Source organism: Mus musculus, chromosome 11 (assembly GCF_000001635.26).
Source record: "Mus musculus strain C57BL/6J chromosome 11, GRCm38.p6 C57BL/6J".
Classification (NCBI taxonomy): Eukaryota; Metazoa; Chordata; class Mammalia; order Rodentia; family Muridae; genus Mus; species Mus musculus.
In genome coordinates this window covers 87,786,140-87,805,024 of record NC_000077.6, presented here as the reverse complement: position 1 = coordinate 87,805,024, position 18,885 = coordinate 87,786,140, and the positions used below count along the sequence as shown (strand labels likewise).

Sequence of the window (18,885 nt, the reverse complement as noted above, 5' to 3'; positions counted from 1 at the left end):
CCAGAGGGGTTCCCACCTCTCATAAGTGAGAAGATAGGAAAGGAGAAGAGAGAATCTGTTAATTCACTATGGACTGGCTCCTGACAAGACTACTGGCCAGGCACACCCTTCCCCTTCCCAGACACTGGGGTCTGGTCACTGGAAACCTGAAATAAGGAGGCATCTACCCCCTTGAGGATCCCTGGGCCTCACTGTGCTAGTCTGCAGAGACACAGAGGCCTCTATTCCCTCAGCAAAGCCTTCCCATCAGACCTCAGCTTTCTGTCTCACTGGCTAGCACTCTGTCCCCTCTGCTTCCCAGAGACTGACACAGAATGAGCATGCGGCCAACATATGCCAGAACAATGAGCAAAAGCCAGGGCTTAGTGGCCACATTTCCGTTCCACAGAGCGGTAGAGGAGGTACATGAGAGGTGAGGGTCTGCTGAGCGTGGCCTGGCCCCAAGGCTTCTAAGAGCTAGCTACCCTACACAAGTGGACTAGCCAAAGGAGTGCACCCCAGAACAATCATAACCCTAGAAAACACAGACATACGGGCCACACTGGCTCAAGTTCTCACACCAGAGGGGACCTCCCACTGAAGGTGCAGCCCCATCACAGACACAGAACAAGATCCCCATCCACCATGTTTTATTAGTGTGAACCTCAGGTACAAATAGCACAGGAAGGCCAATGGCCTCCGTCCTTCTCCCGGCAGACTCCTGTGAATAGCAAGAGAAGAGAGTAAGGGAAAAGGAGAAATAGCCAGTTAAGCAGAGCTGGCCCAGAACTGTATCACAACCACACAGCCCAGCTGCTAGCTGCATCCTCTCCTCCGGAGGCCACCACCTTGTTTCTGCCAACCAGAAGGTGATCGAGGATTTGGCATTCATCTTTGGTATTCATCTTTATTGTTTCTGCTTCCCATGGCTAGCACAGTGCCTAGCACATGGGAGCTGCTCCATGAGTGGAGAGTTGGAGGAGGCAATAGGCCCTCTAACAAGCCGTGGCTGATTTCATTTATAAGGAAGAGAATTTATCCTTAGAGTAATTTGGCCAAAGTCACACACAGTACTGTGCTACAGGGTGATGACTTGAACTCGGGCTGTCTGCTCACTGTCCCCACGTTCCTAATATTGTCGTAAGCAGTGAGCCCAGACTCATGTGATTGGCAGGCACACAAGGCACATCAAACATTGCCCATGCTCACAGACCAGACACACATGAAATACTAGTTTATGTATGTTGCATATATATAGATGTGCACAAGTGTATATGCAAATATACTTGTGCACTCACAAGTGAATGTCCAGTCATTTCCCCCCACCCCCCACTGTCACCCACAATATCCACAAAGATGGATTCACCCAGGGAAGAGAGTTCTCTGTGATTCCCACTAGCCAACCAGGTATACCCTTCAGTGTGCCAAGCCCTTACCCAACCTCTAGGTCTCCTTCCAGGAAGTCAGGTTCAGTTTAGGAAGGGTGTTACAGCTGACAAAGTCTCGGGGGTATGTGTTGGACATGAAGATGTTGTTCTTCGACACGGTGGTGATGCCAGTGTTGTCACAGATGATACGGGGCAAGGAGATGCTGGCCAAGGCCTGTCTCTGCTGTTTACTGAACACGCCTGGGTTCTCCCACCAAAACCTGCATGGGAGGGAGCATCGTGGACATTATGTCTGAGGATGTCCCGAGTGAGGCTACCCAGGACATCCCCTGGCTTGAGACGTCCCCTGAGTGTGAGGGGGCTTCAGAATATTCTTATCTACAGCACAGGAGAGCTCAGGTCGTGGGCAGTGCCCACTCAGCCCAGAAGACAGAAGCACAGCTGCTTGGGTCCCAGTCTGATGCACGCTCCCACGGGGTAAAAGAAAGCCTGGGTGGCATTTGTGATGTTCTCTTCTTGACTGGGACACCTTTTTACGATATTGCCAAAGGTGTAATGCAAGCTAGATAAGAACTAGACACGGAGATTCCAAGATCGTGATGAAATGACATGAAAAGGGGTCAGCGGGAGACTTTTGGCACTTTTCCATGGTAACTGACGCCTCCACAGTAGCACTGAGAAACCCAGAGAACCTATTAAGAGTGGCATTTTTGGGACCAGCAAGATGGTTCAGTGGGCAAAGGCACGTACCACCAAGGCTGAGAACTTGACTACCATCCCTAGACCAGACATGATGGAACCAACTCACAGATAAGTTGTTCTCTAAGCGCCGCCTGACTGCTGCGGTGCGCATGCGCCCCCTCCCGGCCTCACAGTTGTGGCACCCTGCTTTCCCACAGCTTCCTTACCGATCACCATCACGTAGCTTCCTAAACTGAGTGCCAATGAGGCAGGCAAGGAGCTGGCCTACACGGCCATTGGGCTCCAGGGGCTCGGACACACCGCCCATCCAGATGTCAATGTTGTTGGGCGTGCCATATTGTGCCATCAGCTTCCGTGCCAACTCCAGGTTCTTCAGCACCGTGCCGAGCTCACCCACTGTGCTGGGCTGTGGAAGCCCACAAAAGCGTCTCCAGGCATTGTATCCTGCGTTGGGCCAGAGAACAGGTAGCTGTAAATGGACCCCTCTCCTGCCGGCTAGGAGTACTGGGAAGGGCAGGAAAGAATACACAGATGTTCAAAAGCCCATCTCAGTACACAAGACCGTAAGTAGAATGGATCCCTAAATGATTGGCTCAGGCCAAAGTAGGCAGCTGGGCTCCTCCAGACCTCTCACTCTTTTCCTCACTCTCTCCTACCCTGGCCAGCCCTGTATTACCACAAATCCCGCCAGACTCAAGCACGGAAACAGCACATTGTCCCTTAGAGCAGCAGCCTAATGTATCTTTCTCTGACTCAGAGAATGAAAACGTTTCCCAGAGGCGTGGCCACTTGTGCTACTCCACAACACAGGCACGGGGCTTTTGGGTTCCGCTGATCCCCTTAGGTCCAACCTCCACGTCTCTCACTGACGTGGCAACCACACCGAGCCAGACTCTGAACTGCTCTAAGCCCTAGTTTCCTCGTCAGTAAAAATGACAGTGGTACTCTCCCACCCGCGAGTTCATGAATGAGTCAGAACGTGCTAACGATGGAGGCAGACTTCCAGATCGTGGGATGATGTTCAGCTGCTACGCGGGTTGCAAAAGTCCAGCTTGTGAAGAAGCCAAGAGAGGCCGAACTTAGGCCACCAGGGGCTGGAAAAGGCAGCGCCTTGCCTCAGGTGCATCCATAAAACTGGAAAGGACCCCTGAGCAAGAAGGGGAGCTGCCTGGGAGGTGGGATGGGGCTGTGGCTGGCCTCTCACCTGGGAGGCCGTGATCCCGGCTGCGCTGCATGTTAAGAGCAGGCAAATCCAGTCCTATCCTCATGACTTGCTCAAATAGTCGCTCCCGGATCTCATCCACCACAATTTGATTCTGGCGATTCAGTTTGGCTGGAGTGGCCATGAGGCCTCGGAGGATGGGGTCAATGCCACCTGAGGACAAGAGACCAGAGTGAAAGGAAAGGTTGGTTCTCTTACTATGAGAGCACACAGTGGAGTCAGGGCTGGTCCAAGTGGAATCGTAGGGGTCAGAGAGAAGCTATAAGCTCTTGCAACACTTGGAGGGTTGGGGGAGGGTTCACAAGGTTGGGATGCGCTAGCCTTCTAAGTCAATGAAAGTGGAAAGCAAGACTGGGTTCCCCAAGATGAAAAAAGACCTCTCCCTAGCCTAGGTCTCTGCAGCCACCATCCCATCATTAGCTGCTGGCTTTTCTTAGGTTCCATTCACCTTCCAACACGACTCTCCAGCTGGCAAAAAAGACCTTGCTGAGTGGGACTCGGGGGTTGGGCCCTGTGGGCCGGTACTGATTGTTCAGGCGGAACATGAAGGGTTGGATGAGGGTGTGGCCATAACGGAAAGCGTTGGTGAAGACATTGGCGATTCGAGGGTCTACTGAGTCGTTGTAAGATCGGTACTGGGGTAGGTACTTCTTCATGGCTGCTGGCCCCAACACCAAGGGCAGGTAGTCCCGGTATGTGATGATCTAAAACAAAGTCACTTTGTGTTAGATGTCTATTTGTTCCTCCCTGTGGTCTCCAGCTTGGGGGAATTGCCCCTACCTGGCTAGGATCAGTCTCCCATAGTCTTAGGTCTTAGATTTTAACAGAAGGACATAAATAGAACTCACCTCAGGTCATTTATTAAACTCTCTGAACCACAAATGTAAACAAGGAATAATTCTCTCTCCCTCTCTCTCAGGATTAAACAAAATGTCTTTTTAGTCATTGTAATATCCCCCGTGTCTTTAAGGTATTAGTGGTCCCATTTCCCCTTGAGACCCAGGGAAGTTGAAATTACTGAGATTATTCACAGTGTCCAGCAATAGACTAGCACACAGTAGGGCTCAGTACAGGTTTATAGACAGAGAGATGGCAGAGGTCTGCTCCAGTGCGATGTCCCCCAAAGGCTGTGAGACAGTGTCACTCTGGACCTAAGGCTAGAATTGCCTCTGAGACCAAAGTGAATCCCTCTTGTGGGTGTGCCTGTCAATCAAAACCCCATGCTCAGCACTAACCACACCCCCTCCCTAAAGTCTAGGGAGTGTGTGTATGTGTGTGTGTGTGTGTGTGTGTGTGTTGTGTGTGTGTGTGTGTGTGATATGCACGAATGTTTACATTCTTGGGAAATTAGGGGTCATGAAAACATCAAAAACCAGATGGAGGAGCCCTGCCCCGGGTGGCAGGGGTGGGGTGGGGGTGGGGGTGGGGGTGGGGGAATGCTCAAGATGATGACAGCGGGTAAAAGAGCCAGCGGTGACTCTGGTGCTTCTGCTTAAGACCCTCTCAACTCCTCAGGCCCTCAGGAAGGAAGAGGGCCGGGGAGACAGGAGGAAGGGAAGTGCACTCGCCAAGCATCTCATGTCTGAGGGGCATTTTCATTTCGCTCCTTTGAGCCTTTTATGGATAAAAAAAAGCCAGTGTTCAGGAGAGATTTAAAAAAAAAAACTGCCCAAGAACACATGGCCAAGATGTGTTAGGACACAGCCTACCTGGACCATGGCCCCTACAATCTTCCGGGCCTCCTGGTAGAGCTTCTCCCCATTCCATCGAGGATTCAGGCGCTTGAGCTGTGTGGCCAGCCGGTTATGCTCTCGAACAAAGAGGGTGTGCATGGAGGTGAGCTCCGGCATCTCGCTGGAGCGCATGTCCCCTGAGGGAAGCAAAGCCTTTGTCACCTTTATGGTCTCCATCATCTCCTGACCAGCAAAGAGCTTCAGTGGCCCTCACGTGCCTGTTTTCCACCTACTCCCACACACCAGATTCAAGTGTGAGCCACAGGCTGGCATAAGAGCTCAGGAACACTGTGGTACTCCCTGCAGCCTTACCCAATAGCCATTACATTTGACTTGTCACCTGCCTGGAGCAGACCTTAGGCACAAGATCCTTAGGCACAAGGCCAAGCCCTGTGTCTTTCTGTATTTTGCCATTTACTACACACACACATGTACACATACTACACACATATGCACACATACATATACATTATATATGCATGCACATACACTATACACATACATACTATACACACTCATAATAACATATACACATACTACATACACATACTATACATACACACATATATACATATGCATACACACTACACAGACATACAGACATATTACACACACATACTACACATACTTATATGCATGCATGCATACATACATACATACATACTACACACACATACACACACACTCCACAATACATGAACACTCCCAAGAGCAAGTACTCATTGGCACAAGCCAAAAAGTAATATGCATGTTTTCTGCTCAAATTGGATCAACCTCAGAAGCCTTCTCAAAACAGGACCCCAAACCCTCTACTATTTGAAGACAGTTGTCATTATCACTCTCACTATAAGCCACTGTACATCCTGTCATGGTGGGAAGAGGGCACGGAATGTGTACATCCATACCTAAGACTATTCAAGAAAATGAAGTCCCCGATTCCTCTAGTGCTCCATAAACCTTCAACAGGGAAGGCCAGAAGGTGGGGGCCAGGGCCTTTGCTGCAAGACACTGACTGGGCTCAGCCCTTGCCAACTTAGAAAGAAAATTCTGAGAGGAAAACATATTCCTGAGAGTAGCTTTTCCACCCCATGAGTAACCAGAGGTCATGACCAGTCCAGAAGAGAGCAGGCCCTCCCTTAGGAGACACACCCTTGCATTGACCTTGGCTGCCCTGCCAGGGGACCCAGGAGAGACCAACTGGACCCCTAGAAGGGAAGGGAGGTGCAAGAAGAGACCTCCCGCTGTGTGTGGGCTTGATGGTACATGTGAGCCACCCAACACTTGACAGGCTAAGATAGGAAGATTGAGGAATGTTTGAAGCTAGCCTGGGCTTCAAAGCAAGTACCAGACCTGCGAAGGCTAGCTATAACCCAGTCTAAAATCACAGAGAGGTGTGAGGGAGAGGCATCAATTTCTGGGTGTGACCACAACCCCTGCCCCAATCCTATCCCCAAACTGCCAAACATCTCTCCTTTTGAAATCCCACCTTCTGTCTTTCTAAGAAACCAAAAAGCTCACGGAGTGATATTCTGTGACACAATCTACTAGAATTTTCTGAGGTGAAGAAAACAACCACTTCTTCACCCATGGACTACTGAGCCCTTAAAATGCAGTTACTGCAGAAACTTTTAATTTAATTTAAAATTATTTATGTATTTATTGGTTGTTTTCTTCTTCTTCTTCTTCTTCTTCTTCTTCTTCTTCTTCTTCTTCTTCTTCTTCTTCTTCTTCTTCTTCTTCTTCTTCTTCTTCTTCTTCTTCTTCTTTCAAGACAGGGTCTCACTATCACTCTATAGCCCTGGCTGTCCTAGAACTCACTCTGTAGACCAGGCTGGCCTTGAATTCTCACTAAGAGCCTCATGCCTCTACCTCCCAAAGACTGGGATTAAAGGTGTGAGCCAGTACTCCCTGCTACAAAGAATTTAAATTGAAATAACCACATGTGGCTACTAGCTCCAGATTGGACAGGATGGTTCTAAAAGGTGAGGATGCCATATTCCTCTCTGTCACTTTTAGTTCTCTGTCCCTTGTGGACATAGACTTGGCTCTCTCTTTTTCCACAGTCCACAGGAGGGAGAAGACAGAGAAAGCTGGATCAATAATAGAGGGTCCTTAGCAGCCCTGTGACTCCATCTTCAGTTGATGGATGGAGGATTTTTTTTTTGTATGCTTATGTGGTTTGATTTTTGCTGTTATTTTCCTTTCTGTCTCCATCCAACTCGTTACCAAGGCAACTAGACTAATAAGTTGTTGAGACCAGCATCTCTTATCACAAGCCCGCATGTTGCTCACATACAGGCTGTGTTCTCACAAGCTGGAAACAGCTCTATGCCACTCTAGTTCAGTCCCCGGGCTGACCTGCCAGAAAACAAGGAATGCGGGCGGAGCGGTTGGTGAGGAGGCAGGGGTCATCGTGCAGGCTGTCAAAGGGCATCAGGGCCCTGCCATTGTCTTGGAAGCGTGTATTGATAGCCAGCAGCCCCAGCTGGTTGGTGAGGTTGCGCAGCTTTCTGGCTAGGGGGTCCTCGCTGCCGTACACCCCGCTGGCGTCCACGAAGGAAGTGAGCGCGTTGATCTGGTTGCGAATGGTGATGTTGTTCCTGGTGCATGCCGGGCAGGAGCGGAAGAAGGGGATGCAGTCCTTTTGGTTCTTGATTCGAGGGTCATTGGGTGGGATCTACAGCACAGAGAGAAGCTAGGCTGGCTTTTGTGGGTCGGGAGAGCGGGCATTTGTAACTTACACCCTGCAGAAGAGAACTCTGGCCCCCTCGAGCTGCAGGGAAGCTCTCAAGGTTTCATAGAAATACTGGGGCTCAGTCAGCAAAGAGACTGAGGTTTAAGGGTGACAAAGAATTCACTGAACTGGAATGGAGAGAGCCTTCTGGGGTTGGGCAAGGCCACTTGGACCCCTCTTCACTATGCCTCTTAATCCTCTTCTTGCCTGTGTCTGCCTTTTCCTCTCTGTTCTGTCACCCTGGCCCTGTCAGACCCCTGGCCCTTTATCTCCTTAATCTCTGCCTTTCTTTTTCTCCACACTTTCCCCCCTACACAGAAGGTGCTTCAACCCTGACCCTGACTATGGGGCAACCCAAACACACACACACACACACACACACACACACACACACACACACACACACACACACACACACTGTGAAGCAGGGTTACACACACACACACACACACACACACACTGTGAAGCAGGGTTAGGGGAGCGCCCATAGGGGAGAGAGAGTGAGAACAGGCCAGTGCCTGTACATTGGGAGTATGAAGAAGACAAGTCAGATCCTCATCCCAGAATTCTCCCAGCCTCACAAAGAACCAGTCACCCCACCACACAGAGCGATGCTAAGTTCAGGGTGCATATCAGGGTGCATATCAGGTTCCTTGAGTTGACAGCTGGCTCTGCTGAGGGAGCCAAGTATTGACTCTGGGCCCAGGAGCGAGGACCAGTCTTGCTCAGGGGCTAGAGAGGACCTAGGACTCAGAAGGGGCGCCGTCACTAATGTAAACCATCTTCCCTCTCTTCAGACACAGACCCTGATGGATGGAAGGAGGCAGCACCTTGAGGGGGAAGCAGGGTGGCTGCTGCAGGCAGCTGGTCTCGCAGTTGAGGCCAGTGAAGAAGGAGAACCGGGTAGCTGGCTCTGGAGTCAAGGTGATATCATGATCCAGAAACTGTCCCCACTGCATGAACATGAGTGCACGCTCCTGGTCCTTGGTCAGCTGATCGTTGGGGAAGCGCACGATGGCATTGGAGACCTGGCGAGCCTGCAGCAACAACAGGAGTCATTGGATGCCTAGGTCCTGCACATAAGCTTAGCTGGGCTCACCTCCCTCTACTGGACACTCACCAGGGGCACCTTGAAGCCATTGCGATTGACTCCAGGCGTCCAGCCAAAGGGCATGGAGACGCCATCTTCATACTCTGCAGGCAACCAGCGTACAAAGGCACGGTTGGAGGCCCCCAGAGTGGGGCTTCGTCTAGAGGGAAGCACAGAGCTCTGGCCCAATGGGTCGCCACAGGCAAGACCTAGACCCCCTACACCACACAACCCTGAACTGCCCTGGGCCCACACCTGTTGTTGCAGTGTCCAGTGATGGTGCGATACTTGTCATTCGGTGGGCATGTCACCCTCACGTCCTGATAGGCACAGCCACTTGACACGGACAACAGATTCAGCTGAGCAGGTGTCAACACATCTGCAAGAGTGAGCCATGATCTTAGATCCGAGCCTTCCCCCACCTCATTTCCTATGCTAGGCAACCTGGGGCTGAGTAGCCCAGTGAGGGTGAGGAGGGGGGTGGGCCAGCTCAGAGGCCCCGAGACTCCTTAGACCAGTGGTTCTCAAGTTTGCTAATGCTGAGAGACCCCTTAAGCCAGTTTCTCATGGGGTGAACAGAACTATAAAATTACTTGCTACTTCATAACTGTAATTTTGCTACTGAGATGAATCATAATGTTAAGACCTGTGTTTTCCTATGGTCTTAGGTGGACCCATGTGAGAGGGTCACTTGACGTACCCGAAGGGGTAGCGACCCACAGGTTAAGAACCACTGCCTTGAATGGAGGCTTGGAGACAGAAGTTGCTTGGGGTGGAGGTGGTAGCACAAAAGGAGTTAGAGTACCTGTAACATTGAAAGGCCTTGGCCACAGGGGCTGCAGCTTCCTCTTCAGCAGGTCTAGGGCCACATGTAGATAATCAGCGGCCCTCACAGCTGTTCTGGTGCCCGCCACCGGCTGCTTGAAGTAAAACAGGAGCTCCGTGGGGCTGGCAGAGCCGCTTTGGAGGCTCCGCTTGATGCTGTTTAGACAAGGGAGGGCCAGAGAAGGGGGATAGAGACACTCAGCAAAGGCCAGCCTGCGGTGAGCAGGCAGAAAGAACTCTGGAGAGAACCACGGAGGAGCAGTGCATTTCTTTTGTCAAAAGGACATGGACCTGGATGTCCAGACAGAAAGCAAGGCCACTGAAGATGTTCTGACAGCCAGAAACTCAAGTAGAGGCAGACCAGGTACGATTTCACCTGTAGGCCCTCATCCTTTCTACAACCCCCCTCCCCCCACTGTGTGCCCTTTCTCCAGAAGACTTGAAGCAGTTTTGCCCAGGGCCACACAGGGCCTGGCACCCTCACCTTTCTCTCCGCTCCTTGTAGGCTCTGTCCACTAGCTGCTTGGCCTCTTCCATACAGCTCAGCACAACTGAATTCTCCACTTCCCCCAGGAGAGCTGCCCAGAGCATAAATCATAAGGTCAGGGCTGGCCCCAAAGCCCTACATCAGGCCCCAAAGCAAAGGAAGCCTATCCAGGGGAAGGGGAGATGCTGGGCTGAGAATCCCCACCCCCTACCCCCAATCCCTTAGTCCACCCTCCTTTTGGCACTATCACCTGGGGTGGCACCATTGGAGGTCTGAAGCATGGCCAGAGGGGCCAGGAGGCCTGCCAAGGCCAAGAGTAGCTTCATCTCTGCAAGACAAAAAACAAGGGGGCTGGGGAGATTGCTCAGTGGTTAAGAGCGCCGACTGCTCTTCCAAAGGTCCCGAGTTCAAATCCCAGCAACCACATGGTGGCTCACAACCATCCGTAACAAAATCTGATGCTCTCTTCTGGAGTATCTAAGGACAGCTGCAGTGTACTTACATATAATAAATAAATAAACCTTTAAAAAAACAAAACAAAACAAAACAAAACAAAACAAAACAAAACAAAACAAAACAAAACAAGACAAAAAACAAAAACCTCAGCTCAGGAAGTATCCAGAGCTTTTGAAAAAAGAGAGGTTTTACAATTCTCCTCCTCCCAAGCCCCCTCCTCTCCCCTTTATACACAGCCCTACCCTAGTGGGCCTGGTCTATGAAGAGGTGTACAACCCAAGACCCCCTCCAGCTATAGTCCCCAGTCCCCAAGAGCTCAACTTCACCACTTACCTGACACTGTCAACTCCTCTCACTGACAACGGGTTTTTATGCCTGGGGTGTAAAAGCTGGGGGCGGGCTGACCTAAAAAGAGATGGACCTATCCCAAGACTAGACTCTCCTCCCCCACTGGGGTTAGGGGTGCACAGAAAGGGGTCTATGAAGAAGGAGGGGTGGACAAAGGAATGGATCAGAGCTTCTCCCGGAGAGCACAAACAACCAGCCCCTCAAAGTGTTGGTTAAACTGAGTGTCCCAAATCCTTTGAAAGAACCAAAATTCAGGGAGCTAAAGCTGAGAAGTTATGGGGAGTAGCGTAGCCCCATGGAGAGAGGGGAGGGTCACAGGGAAGATGTAGCAATGCTTGACCCCCTTGAGGGCCTCAAAGTCACCCCCACTCCAACCTTAGTGAGGACCCCCCCCCAGCTCTCAGTGGGGCTGAGGAGACAGGAAATCTGGCTGAAGACAGTTAGGCTTCTCAGGAAGAAGGGTCCTGGGGGCTCCAGGCTCGGGACAAAGGCAACTTCCTCTCTCTCTCCACAGCCCCTTCCTCTTATCTTCAGGCAGAGAAGGACCCAGAGCTGATTTCGGAGCAGGCAGAGCTGGTTGTGGTTAATGGTCAGTTGGTGAAGCAGCCCAGGGCTTGTCTGTTAGGAAGGTTCAGGTTAAAGATGGTTATGAAATAGAAAAGGAGGCATTCTCCCCCAAGGAAGGCAAACCACTCTCAATCAGGAACAGTCCGGTGCCTGCCTACCTCCGGAGACCCTGGGGCAGGACTACTTTGGTCATCTCCTATGGACCACACTTGTCTATGCTCAGATCCCATCTTGGCTAAGGAGCAAGGGACAAAGCCACACTCACACATCTTCCCACTGTGCCCTGGGTCCTATCACCTGGGAAACAGATCCCAGACTCAGGAGAAAGAAATCATGTATTCTTCCGGTCTTGCTTTTTGTGAACTCCCCGACAAGTAGCTTTTTGAGAGTTGGATTCTAGAATGTTAAAGCTTTCGAGAATACTTTTTGAGTCTACAGGTTAACATATTTTCATTAATTAGAACCCGCAGGACAAGAATAAGCAAGAGATAAAAATAAATTGAGCCTCAAGTGCTGGCCCAGCCTTAGCTGAATAGCTAACTTGAAGCCACCCTGACTTACATGAGACCTTGTCTCAAAATAAAACAAATTAAATAGAAACTACTTATAACCAATTGCTACTGTAGGTGATTCTTTTTCAAGATTTGTCATTTTGTTTCACACAAATCAGCAGCAAGAAAGAATAAAATTTCCCATAATCCCAGTACTCACTAATACTTTAATGATTGACTATCTTTTGTATAGAAATAATATTTGTTTTAAGACTATTAAGGATAATTTTAGCAGGGCAGTGGTGGCACGTGCCTTTAATCTCAGCACTTGGGAGGCAGAGGCAGGGAGATCTCTGTAAGTTGGAGGCCAGCCTGGTCTACAGAGTGAGTTTAGGACAGCCAGGGCTACACAGAGAAACCCTGTCTCGGGAGAGAGAGGGAAGAAGGGAGGAAGAGAGGAAGGGAGGGAGGGATATATATATATATGCCAAGATCTTATAACATTGCCCAGGCTGATCATGAACTTGAGCTCCTTTTGAACTTGTATCAGCCTCTGGATTACCAGGATCTTGAACAAATGCTGCCACCTCACCCGGCACAACCTCTTACAGGACTCAACAGTTTAGTCCACACACCTCCTTGTCAATGCATTTGCATTTGTTTCATTTTTAAAGTTGGTTTCATTGTATGTATTTAGTCCTCCGCTGGAGTGTCTGCACCTGCACAGAGTTGTCAGAGGCCAGACTGCAGGAGTCAGCTCTCTTTTTGGTGCAGGTGACTTTGGCCACTGAATCAGCTCTCTGACATCTTTTGTTTCAGTCCATTTTGTTTGTTTGTTTTGAGACAGAGTATTTCTATAGAGTCCTAGTTGTTTTGGAATTCACTATGTAAACCAGGCTAGCCTCCAGCTTATAGAGATCTATCTGCCTCTTCCTCCCTAGTGCTGGGATGTAAAGGTTTGCACCACCATGGCAGACACCATTGGCTTTATTTTGACGCTTGCAGATTTTGTATGAACAATGTATGTGCTTTATAAACCTTGGGTTGTTTCCAGTTTTCACTGCTATGGACGATATTTGGAGAAACATCTTTGGAGTTAAATCTCTAGTCACATCTTTGGTTGTGTCCTTAGGCAAGAAGTCTCAGTCAGGGGGGCAGTTCTGCTTGCTTCTAATCCCAGCACTGGGTATATAAGGCAAGTGATGCTGATCTTGAAGCCAGCCTATTTGAGACAGAACAAGACTCAGTCTCAATTTTTTTTCAAGATATCTTAGCAGTAAAAATTGGGCTTGCACAATTTTAGGGCTTCAGAATGTATTGCCGAATGCCCCTCATGAGGTCTACATGCCTTCTTTCCAGCAGCGAAGCATGACAGCACTTGCTCCCAACTCCCTTCCTCAGGCCTTTTGAAGTGATTGGAAGGAAGAAACATTTAATGGCTTAAAAAACAAAACAAAAACAAAAACAAAAACCAGAGATAGTAAAAAGAAAGTCCAACAAGGAAATGCTGTTGCCAAGGATACCGTGTGGCACAGTTCAGAATAATCTGTCAGGCTCCCTGAACTCCAAGCCAAGCAGATCTCTGCAGCTGACTTTTGTCGGTGACTTAATTTATGGATATTTATTAAGTCCTTGCATATGCTGTGCTTTGGGCAACAGCGGACAGGGAATCACTTGCTGGAGCCAAGTATGGACCCTATCTTTAAGGCGCTCCCAAGGAGGAAGCCAGAAGGTAGACAATGCTGACAATGCTGTTATACACCTGCACAAAGTGTCACACCTACACACCTGGCTCACCCCACAGATTGTCACAGCACTTGGGTCAACTGGGACTCAGGGAGACAAAAAAAAAAAAAAAAGACTTCCTTGAACAATCTATGTTTTAGATGTGCTGTTGAATGATGTTTGGAATGATCAAAGAAACACAAATTGGGGAAAGACATTCCCCAAACACCAGATACCATTCAGATTGTCTCAGTGCTGGGGCAGAGTGGCACGTGGTTAGGTCGAAGAGACACATGGGGCACAACCCTCTTTTGAATGTGTGTCCTTAAGGGCCCAGGGAGCAAGAGAATGTAAATCACCCAAGCAACACAAGGCAAGACAGAGATTGCAGACCCAGAGGCTGAAAACACTGTGAATTCCAGTGGAAAACCAGTTGGGATGCTGCCCTGCCTTTCCATAGGCAGCAAGAAGCAAGGAATGTTGAGAAAGAGAAATCAAATCTGTAGCTCTCTACCCATGGGAGGGGTGAATTCCTGTCTAACCTGCTCAGGTTAAGGTTGTGGGCCTGAGCGGGCACGAGGGCCGGAGATGCTTTGTGACTTTCCAATGATCCTGACCATTTGACCCTGCCACATTTGTGGCCACTGGAAGGCCAGCAGCTTCCCTTATCTGTTCTCTGTTTCTCCCTCACCTAGCTAGACCCTATGTGTGTTTGAGTCTCAGAGGCCTCTGAGAACTTGGGACATCTGAAGGAAAGATGACTCCCTAAAAAGAGGTTCCAAAGAAGCATTGTCCCAACAGTCAAGCCTCAGCCCCTGCCCCAGGGAACATCCCTGAAGGGTACCCCGGGAACTTCCACATCTCCAGACTACAGCCATCATGGGAGGGAATACCCTACACCAGACTACAACCATCCACCGTACACACAGCTCTGCTTCCCCTTTTCCCTACTGAGCTCTCCCAAAACACCATAGGCCTTAGGGTTTAGCCCAGCTTCCTGTGTGATAACCGAGCAGCTACTGGTTGCAAAAGATTTCTCTTTCTCAACTCTATTTAGGAAACAGTTCAGTTGGAATTAGAGGTGTTGGGGTCCAAGCGTTGCCTCACAAACCACTCAAACACCAATCTCAGATAGGGATAGTTTACTGAGTCTTCGCGCCAGAATTGATCACTCAGGGCCTCAGGAGCTAACTGCAATGCTCAGCTAGAATCCTGTAGAGTATTCAAGACTGAGATCCACAAATATCTATTCAAAGTTATTTCAGCGATCAGGATTTATAAATAGAGGATTTCGTTAGGAACGTGTCTTTGTTGTACACTTATCCTGTTCCCATTGGTGGCAGTACTCAACTGTGGTGGGGGACTTGTCTTGCCTAACATTCATGTCTTAATTTGCCAACCAGGATATTTGTTACCCACACATATGTCTCTTTCTGCCAAGTAGGATGTCAAGTCCCAGGGAGGTCTTGGGAACTTAAACTTTTATTTGACCCCCTACTCCATATGGAAGTCTTATTCCAAATAGCTTTTGATGTTGGTGCAGATGTCTCCCTTATGTTGGGGTCCATCCCAGGGGCAGCTTATAGCAGCAAAAATTATAAAAGCAGGAAGTACTGCTGGGCAGTTGATGGGGGTCCAAGCTCATTGTGGCTAGCTCTATGAAGCTGTTCTAACTGACTTCTATTGTGATTGGTTTCCAACAGCACAAAACATAACAGAATATGCAATCAATATGGACACGAGAAAGTTTCTTAGTAACAGCAGTAACAACAAAAGAGAAATTTCCTTCTAACAGTAGTAACAGCACAAAATGGCAGGCTAGATAGGTAACAGTGACCTAGGCCTTAACAAGGTCTGTGTGTGTGTGTGTGTGTGTGTGTGTGTGTGTGTGTGTGTGTGTGTGTGTGTGTAAGAAGTATCTCCAGCTATGGAAACTGGAGACCAGGCAGTGACATTGGGGGTGCAGACACACCAAGATTGATCTTGCCTTGATTTTCTTCAAAATCTTTCAGTGAAGGTTTTAAATTACACAGGGGGCTGAGGATATAGCTCGTTTGGTAGAGTGCTTGCCTAAAATGCAAGAGGCCAGGGATCAGTCCCCAACACACCATAAACATAGAATGATGCACCTATGATGCCAGTGCTTAGAAGACAGAAACAGAAACTCAAGATCATTCTTGACTACATGCAGGGCCGAGGCCAGCGGGGATACAAGAAACCCTAGGTCCAAAAAAACACTACAGACAAGATTATACTTCCCCTTACACAGGGTTATGGTGACACTTCCAACTTTGATCCCTCTCCTCTCTTTAAGCATAAACACTTTGGCCAGCTTGTATTGGTCTTTCCAAACCATCCACCTTATCTTCACTCTTTTGTGGATCTGTGAGGAATGCTTTCCATAACTGACGTCACTCTGTGCATATTGCTCAGGGACATGTTTCTTTCACCCAACAATACATTTTGGCTGGGAGAGTAGTTCAGTGATGGAGCATTTGCCTGAACAAAGCCCTGGGCTCATTCTTCATCATTGAGGACACTATTTCTCGAAGATCTGTCTTATGCTACTTTAAAAAAAAATCATTTAGCATGCACAAGCTCAAGCCAGATAAAATCCCAGCATGGGGAGACCGGGAGGAGAGCCCAAGTCCAGCCTCTAGCTGCTGTTGCAGGGAGACAGGGAGTACAGTGGGTAATTTTGGTTACACCACTCTGTGTTCTCAGCTGGTTGCAGGCACACACCTGTCCAGGAGCTATCTTGGATCTGCAGATGAAACACACACACACATTAGCTCATTTTAAAACTGCTTTATTGGTTCTGTGGCTGAGCTCTTTTAAGACTTCCGTGGCTAGCATGCCCTTACCTTTATTCCTAGCTCAATAATCTCTAAATCTGCCCTCAACTTAGGTGCCTTTGGTGAAGCCCATTGATCTTGCTCCCCAAGACACTTTTGGGCTGCCCTCCCACAGGCCACGTTCTTTTTCTGCCTACATTTTGGAAGATCTCCCCTACAGCTCTGAGTCTGTTCAGTCTCTTTCTCTCTCTCCAAGTATCTCAATTCTCCTCCTCCTGCCATCTCCTCTCTCCTAGCCTGCAGGAACCTGGAAGTCCTGCCTCTTTCTTTCTACCCAGCCATTGGCCACTGGCATCTTTATTGATAGATCAAAAACCAACTGGGGGCAAGGACGTTCAGCCTAGGTAAATACAGATTCCCGATTAAATGAAAGCATCAGAACTACTTCTCTACAGGGGAGTCAGTTTTCATTAAGGGTGTGGCTCCTGGCAGGTAGAGCATGCTCTGTAGATGGCCTCCACCCACCCAAGAGTATGTGAGCAGTACAAACTGAACTCAAGACGTATTAAAGAGAGAGATGCACACAAAGTTGGGTGGTTAAGGAAAGGAAGTATGGAGCTGAGAGGAGTTGAGAGAAGGGTATACACATAGGATCAAACTACAGCATGCGAATGTCTCAAAGAATTAATAAAAATGTTTTAAAAACATGTCACTTTTCAAATTGTTATGTTAGGGCCGGGACCCTGGCTCAGGGGTAGAACATTTGCCTTGCACATATGAGTTCACAGTTTTGCCAAAAGTCATTTGACTTATTACATATATATTTGAACTACTACTACATTTTTTCTTCATTGAGCTATAAGGCTTTTTATGTGATTAATTTTTCTCTTAATACAAGCTGACATCTTCCCATTATTGAAAACAATGAAGCAGGAAGCCTCTTTGTATACACGCATACCTGTTCTCTGGTGTAAACCAGCCACACGGACTTTGTATTTCCTTTTCTAGAGATGGAACTGGGCCCCTCACACATGCTAGGCAAGCACCCAGCCACTGAGCCTCGGTTTTGTGCATTTTCATTTTTTTAGGAGGAGGAGATAGTCCATTGCATATCCCCCACCTCTAAGATGCTGTTCTAAATTTTCATTCCATAGATTATTTACAAACTGGTCTCCAATTTGGTTTGTTTTGGTTTTGCAGAAATGAAATGGGATCACAGGGGGTCACATGATACCGGCTCAGTTTCATTCCTTGAACTAACAGTGAGAATAGGCATATTTTTTATTTTATTTGCATTGCAGCCCACTGTCAGTTTTCTGCCTGGTTTTGTCCATCTTTCTCTTGAATTGGCACTCTTTTTTTATTGATTTTTAAAAGTTGTTTGTGTCCTGCATAAACTCTAACCCTACCGTTCTCCTGTATGGTATGAATATTTCTTCATAATCGCTTTTCATTTATTTTCCACATCATTTTCAAGTCATCAGATATGACAATCTTCTCTTTTAAATCTTGGTTTTTGTCTCTGTCCCCTTTAAGGTAACAAATATATGTTCTTGTGTATGCTTATAAAACCTTAGCCTTTTTTAATATTTAGATTTTTAGTTCATCGTAAATTTTTGTGCATGTAAACAGGAAGCTATCATAAAGATTTCTTTTCAAATAAACAACCAATTGTCTCAAAACCTGGCTTTTTCTATTTGAGACAGGACCTCATTCTGCGGCCCTTGGCTGACCTGAATGCTCACTATGTAGACCAGGCTGACCTCGAACTCTTGGAGATCCACCTGTTTCTGCCTCCCAAGTGCTGGGAATTAAAGATGTGTGCCACCACACCCAGCAAGTCCTCTTAATACTGAAGTCATTTCTCTGCTGACTTGTGATTCTACTTTTGTCACTTAACCATAAATTGAGCATTTCTAGATGTTCCAATACGCTGGTCTACTAGTTCATTTACCTATCCTGTGTTAATATGTCACCATTGGCATTACTATAGTTGTCTAATATTTGTTAAGGATGGAGATTGGGGGAGGGGTGTTGCTGCCACTGCTGCTGCCTGTCTAATCTGTCTCTCTGGAATGGAGCAATGGGCTGGACTTTCCAGTGTACACCCTACTCCGAGGTTTTTTGAACATGGTCCCCACCGGTTTGTCTTCTTACAATTCTGCTCTTTCCAGCCAGAGGGGCCCATCTCTTGCTTTCAGGTAGGACTCGGTAATGTGCCTACTCATAGATTATGTTTTCCTCAGGTCTGTTATTTCTATAGACTTGTTAAGAGGGGTAGGGAGAGTCCTGTGTGGCCAACCCACTCTCTTGAAATGACACCTTGTCTCTTCTATTTCCTGT

General features: G+C 48.2%; 1 protein-coding gene and 1 long non-coding RNA gene across 2 annotated transcripts in view, besides 22 other annotated features; one reads left to right on the top strand and one right to left on the bottom strand.

The window, feature by feature from the left end:
* Positions 1 to 612: 612 nt before the first annotated feature.
* Positions 613 to 11,241, bottom strand: Mpo (myeloperoxidase). Its single transcript, NM_010824.2, has 14 exons — positions 10,950 to 11,241; positions 10,411 to 10,488; positions 10,158 to 10,251; positions 9,654 to 9,829; positions 9,104 to 9,227; positions 8,879 to 9,008; positions 8,589 to 8,795; positions 7,383 to 7,701; positions 5,001 to 5,161; positions 3,740 to 3,995; positions 3,274 to 3,444; positions 2,276 to 2,513; positions 1,416 to 1,627; positions 613 to 700 (listed from the first exon to the last, which is right to left on the bottom strand). Exons 2-13 carry the CDS (start codon positions 10,484 to 10,486, stop codon positions 1,423 to 1,425), a joined length of 2,157 nt encoding a protein of 718 aa, NP_034954.2. The 5' UTR covers positions 10,487 to 10,488; positions 10,950 to 11,241; the 3' UTR covers positions 613 to 700; positions 1,416 to 1,422.
* Positions 9,807 to 18,885, top strand: part of Gm34064 — a 12,038-nt gene continuing 2,959 nt past the window's right edge. Inside the window, exon 1 of the long non-coding RNA XR_388944.3 lies at positions 9,807 to 10,037. This is a non-coding gene — a long non-coding RNA (predicted gene, 34064). The remainder of the gene's footprint in view (positions 10,038 to 18,885) is intronic.
* Positions 10,478 to 10,930: a promoter, noted in NCBI's record as "P4". NCBI's record gives the evidence for it as "EXISTENCE:reporter gene assay evidence [ECO:0000049][PMID:9001423]".
* Positions 10,478 to 12,540: a biological region, named in NCBI's record as "Mpo proximal enhancer and promoter region". NCBI's record gives its function as "regulatory_interactions: Mpo".
* Positions 10,945 to 11,146: a promoter, noted in NCBI's record as "P1". NCBI's record gives the evidence for it as "EXISTENCE:reporter gene assay evidence [ECO:0000049][PMID:9001423]".
* Positions 11,118 to 11,259: a promoter, noted in NCBI's record as "P2". NCBI's record gives the evidence for it as "EXISTENCE:reporter gene assay evidence [ECO:0000049][PMID:9001423]".
* Positions 11,258 to 12,540: a promoter, noted in NCBI's record as "1.3 kb promoter fragment from construct MPOTKLUC". NCBI's record gives its function as "promotes expression in marrow, thymus, and spleen" and the evidence as "EXISTENCE:reporter gene assay evidence [ECO:0000049][PMID:8384306]".
* Positions 11,394 to 11,417: a protein binding site, noted in NCBI's record as "MPO-Myb probe". NCBI's record gives its function as "synergizes with runt-related transcription factors to promote transcription" and the evidence as "EXISTENCE:protein binding evidence [ECO:0000024][PMID:9271390]".
* Positions 11,397 to 11,430: a transcriptional cis regulatory region, noted in NCBI's record as "-173 to -140". NCBI's record gives its function as "positively regulates transcription" and the evidence as "EXISTENCE:reporter gene assay evidence [ECO:0000049][PMID:9271390]".
* Positions 11,427 to 11,548: a promoter, noted in NCBI's record as "P3". NCBI's record gives the evidence for it as "EXISTENCE:reporter gene assay evidence [ECO:0000049][PMID:9001423]".
* Positions 11,499 to 11,573: a transcriptional cis regulatory region, noted in NCBI's record as "-315 to -241". NCBI's record gives its function as "positively regulates transcription in 32D c13 cells" and the evidence as "EXISTENCE:reporter gene assay evidence [ECO:0000049][PMID:8384306]".
* Positions 11,536 to 11,559: a protein binding site, noted in NCBI's record as "MyNF1 site". NCBI's record gives the evidence for it as "EXISTENCE:protein binding evidence [ECO:0000024][PMID:8035830]".
* Positions 11,536 to 11,559: an enhancer, noted in NCBI's record as "MyNF1 oligonucleotide". NCBI's record gives the evidence for it as "EXISTENCE:reporter gene assay evidence [ECO:0000049][PMID:8384306]".
* Positions 11,547 to 11,575: a protein binding site, noted in NCBI's record as "MPO-Myb2 probe". NCBI's record gives the evidence for it as "EXISTENCE:protein binding evidence [ECO:0000024][PMID:9271390]".
* Positions 14,387 to 15,118: a DNAseI hypersensitive site, noted in NCBI's record as "5' HS4; -3.4 to 3.2 kb upstream of Mpo; the nucleotide coordinates are approximate for this feature". NCBI's record gives the evidence for it as "EXISTENCE:in vivo cleavage assay evidence [ECO:0001075][PMID:8182931, PMID:8855267]".
* Positions 14,387 to 17,551: a biological region, named in NCBI's record as "Mpo distal enhancer region". NCBI's record gives its function as "regulatory_interactions: Mpo".
* Positions 14,587 to 14,918: an enhancer, noted in NCBI's record as "BclI/KpnI fragment". NCBI's record gives its function as "enhancer in WEHI 3BD+ cells" and the evidence as "EXISTENCE:reporter gene assay evidence [ECO:0000049][PMID:8182931, PMID:8112462]".
* Positions 14,587 to 15,402: an enhancer, noted in NCBI's record as "NheI/KpnI C4 fragment". NCBI's record gives the evidence for it as "EXISTENCE:reporter gene assay evidence [ECO:0000049][PMID:8960105]".
* Positions 14,587 to 17,551: an enhancer, noted in NCBI's record as "KpnI/XbaI fragment". NCBI's record gives the evidence for it as "EXISTENCE:reporter gene assay evidence [ECO:0000049][PMID:8960105]".
* Positions 14,678 to 14,703: a protein binding site, noted in NCBI's record as "FTI site". NCBI's record gives the evidence for it as "EXISTENCE:protein binding evidence [ECO:0000024][PMID:8855267]".
* Positions 14,766 to 14,805: a protein binding site, noted in NCBI's record as "FTII site". NCBI's record gives the evidence for it as "EXISTENCE:protein binding evidence [ECO:0000024][PMID:8855267]".
* Positions 14,835 to 14,861: a protein binding site, noted in NCBI's record as "FTIII site". NCBI's record gives the evidence for it as "EXISTENCE:protein binding evidence [ECO:0000024][PMID:8855267]".
* Positions 16,469 to 16,601: an enhancer, noted in NCBI's record as "NheI/PvuII C2 fragment". NCBI's record gives the evidence for it as "EXISTENCE:reporter gene assay evidence [ECO:0000049][PMID:8960105]".
* Positions 16,545 to 16,601: a protein binding site, noted in NCBI's record as "C2 5' probe, NheI/DraI fragment". NCBI's record gives the evidence for it as "EXISTENCE:protein binding evidence [ECO:0000024][PMID:8960105]".

Coding starts and splice junctions, on each gene's coding strand:
- Mpo (NM_010824.2), bottom strand. CDS start 10,486: ATGAAGCTACTCTTGGCCTTGGCAGGCCTCCTGGCCCCTCTGGCCATG. Junction 9,228..9,653: donor AAGGCCTTTCAATGTTACAG/GTACTCTAACTC, acceptor TCACTCTTGCAG/ATGTGTTGACACCTGCTCAG. Junction 2,514..3,273: donor CCGGGATCACGGCCTCCCAG/GTGAGAGGCCAG, acceptor GGCCCAACGCAG/GATACAATGCCTGGAGACGC.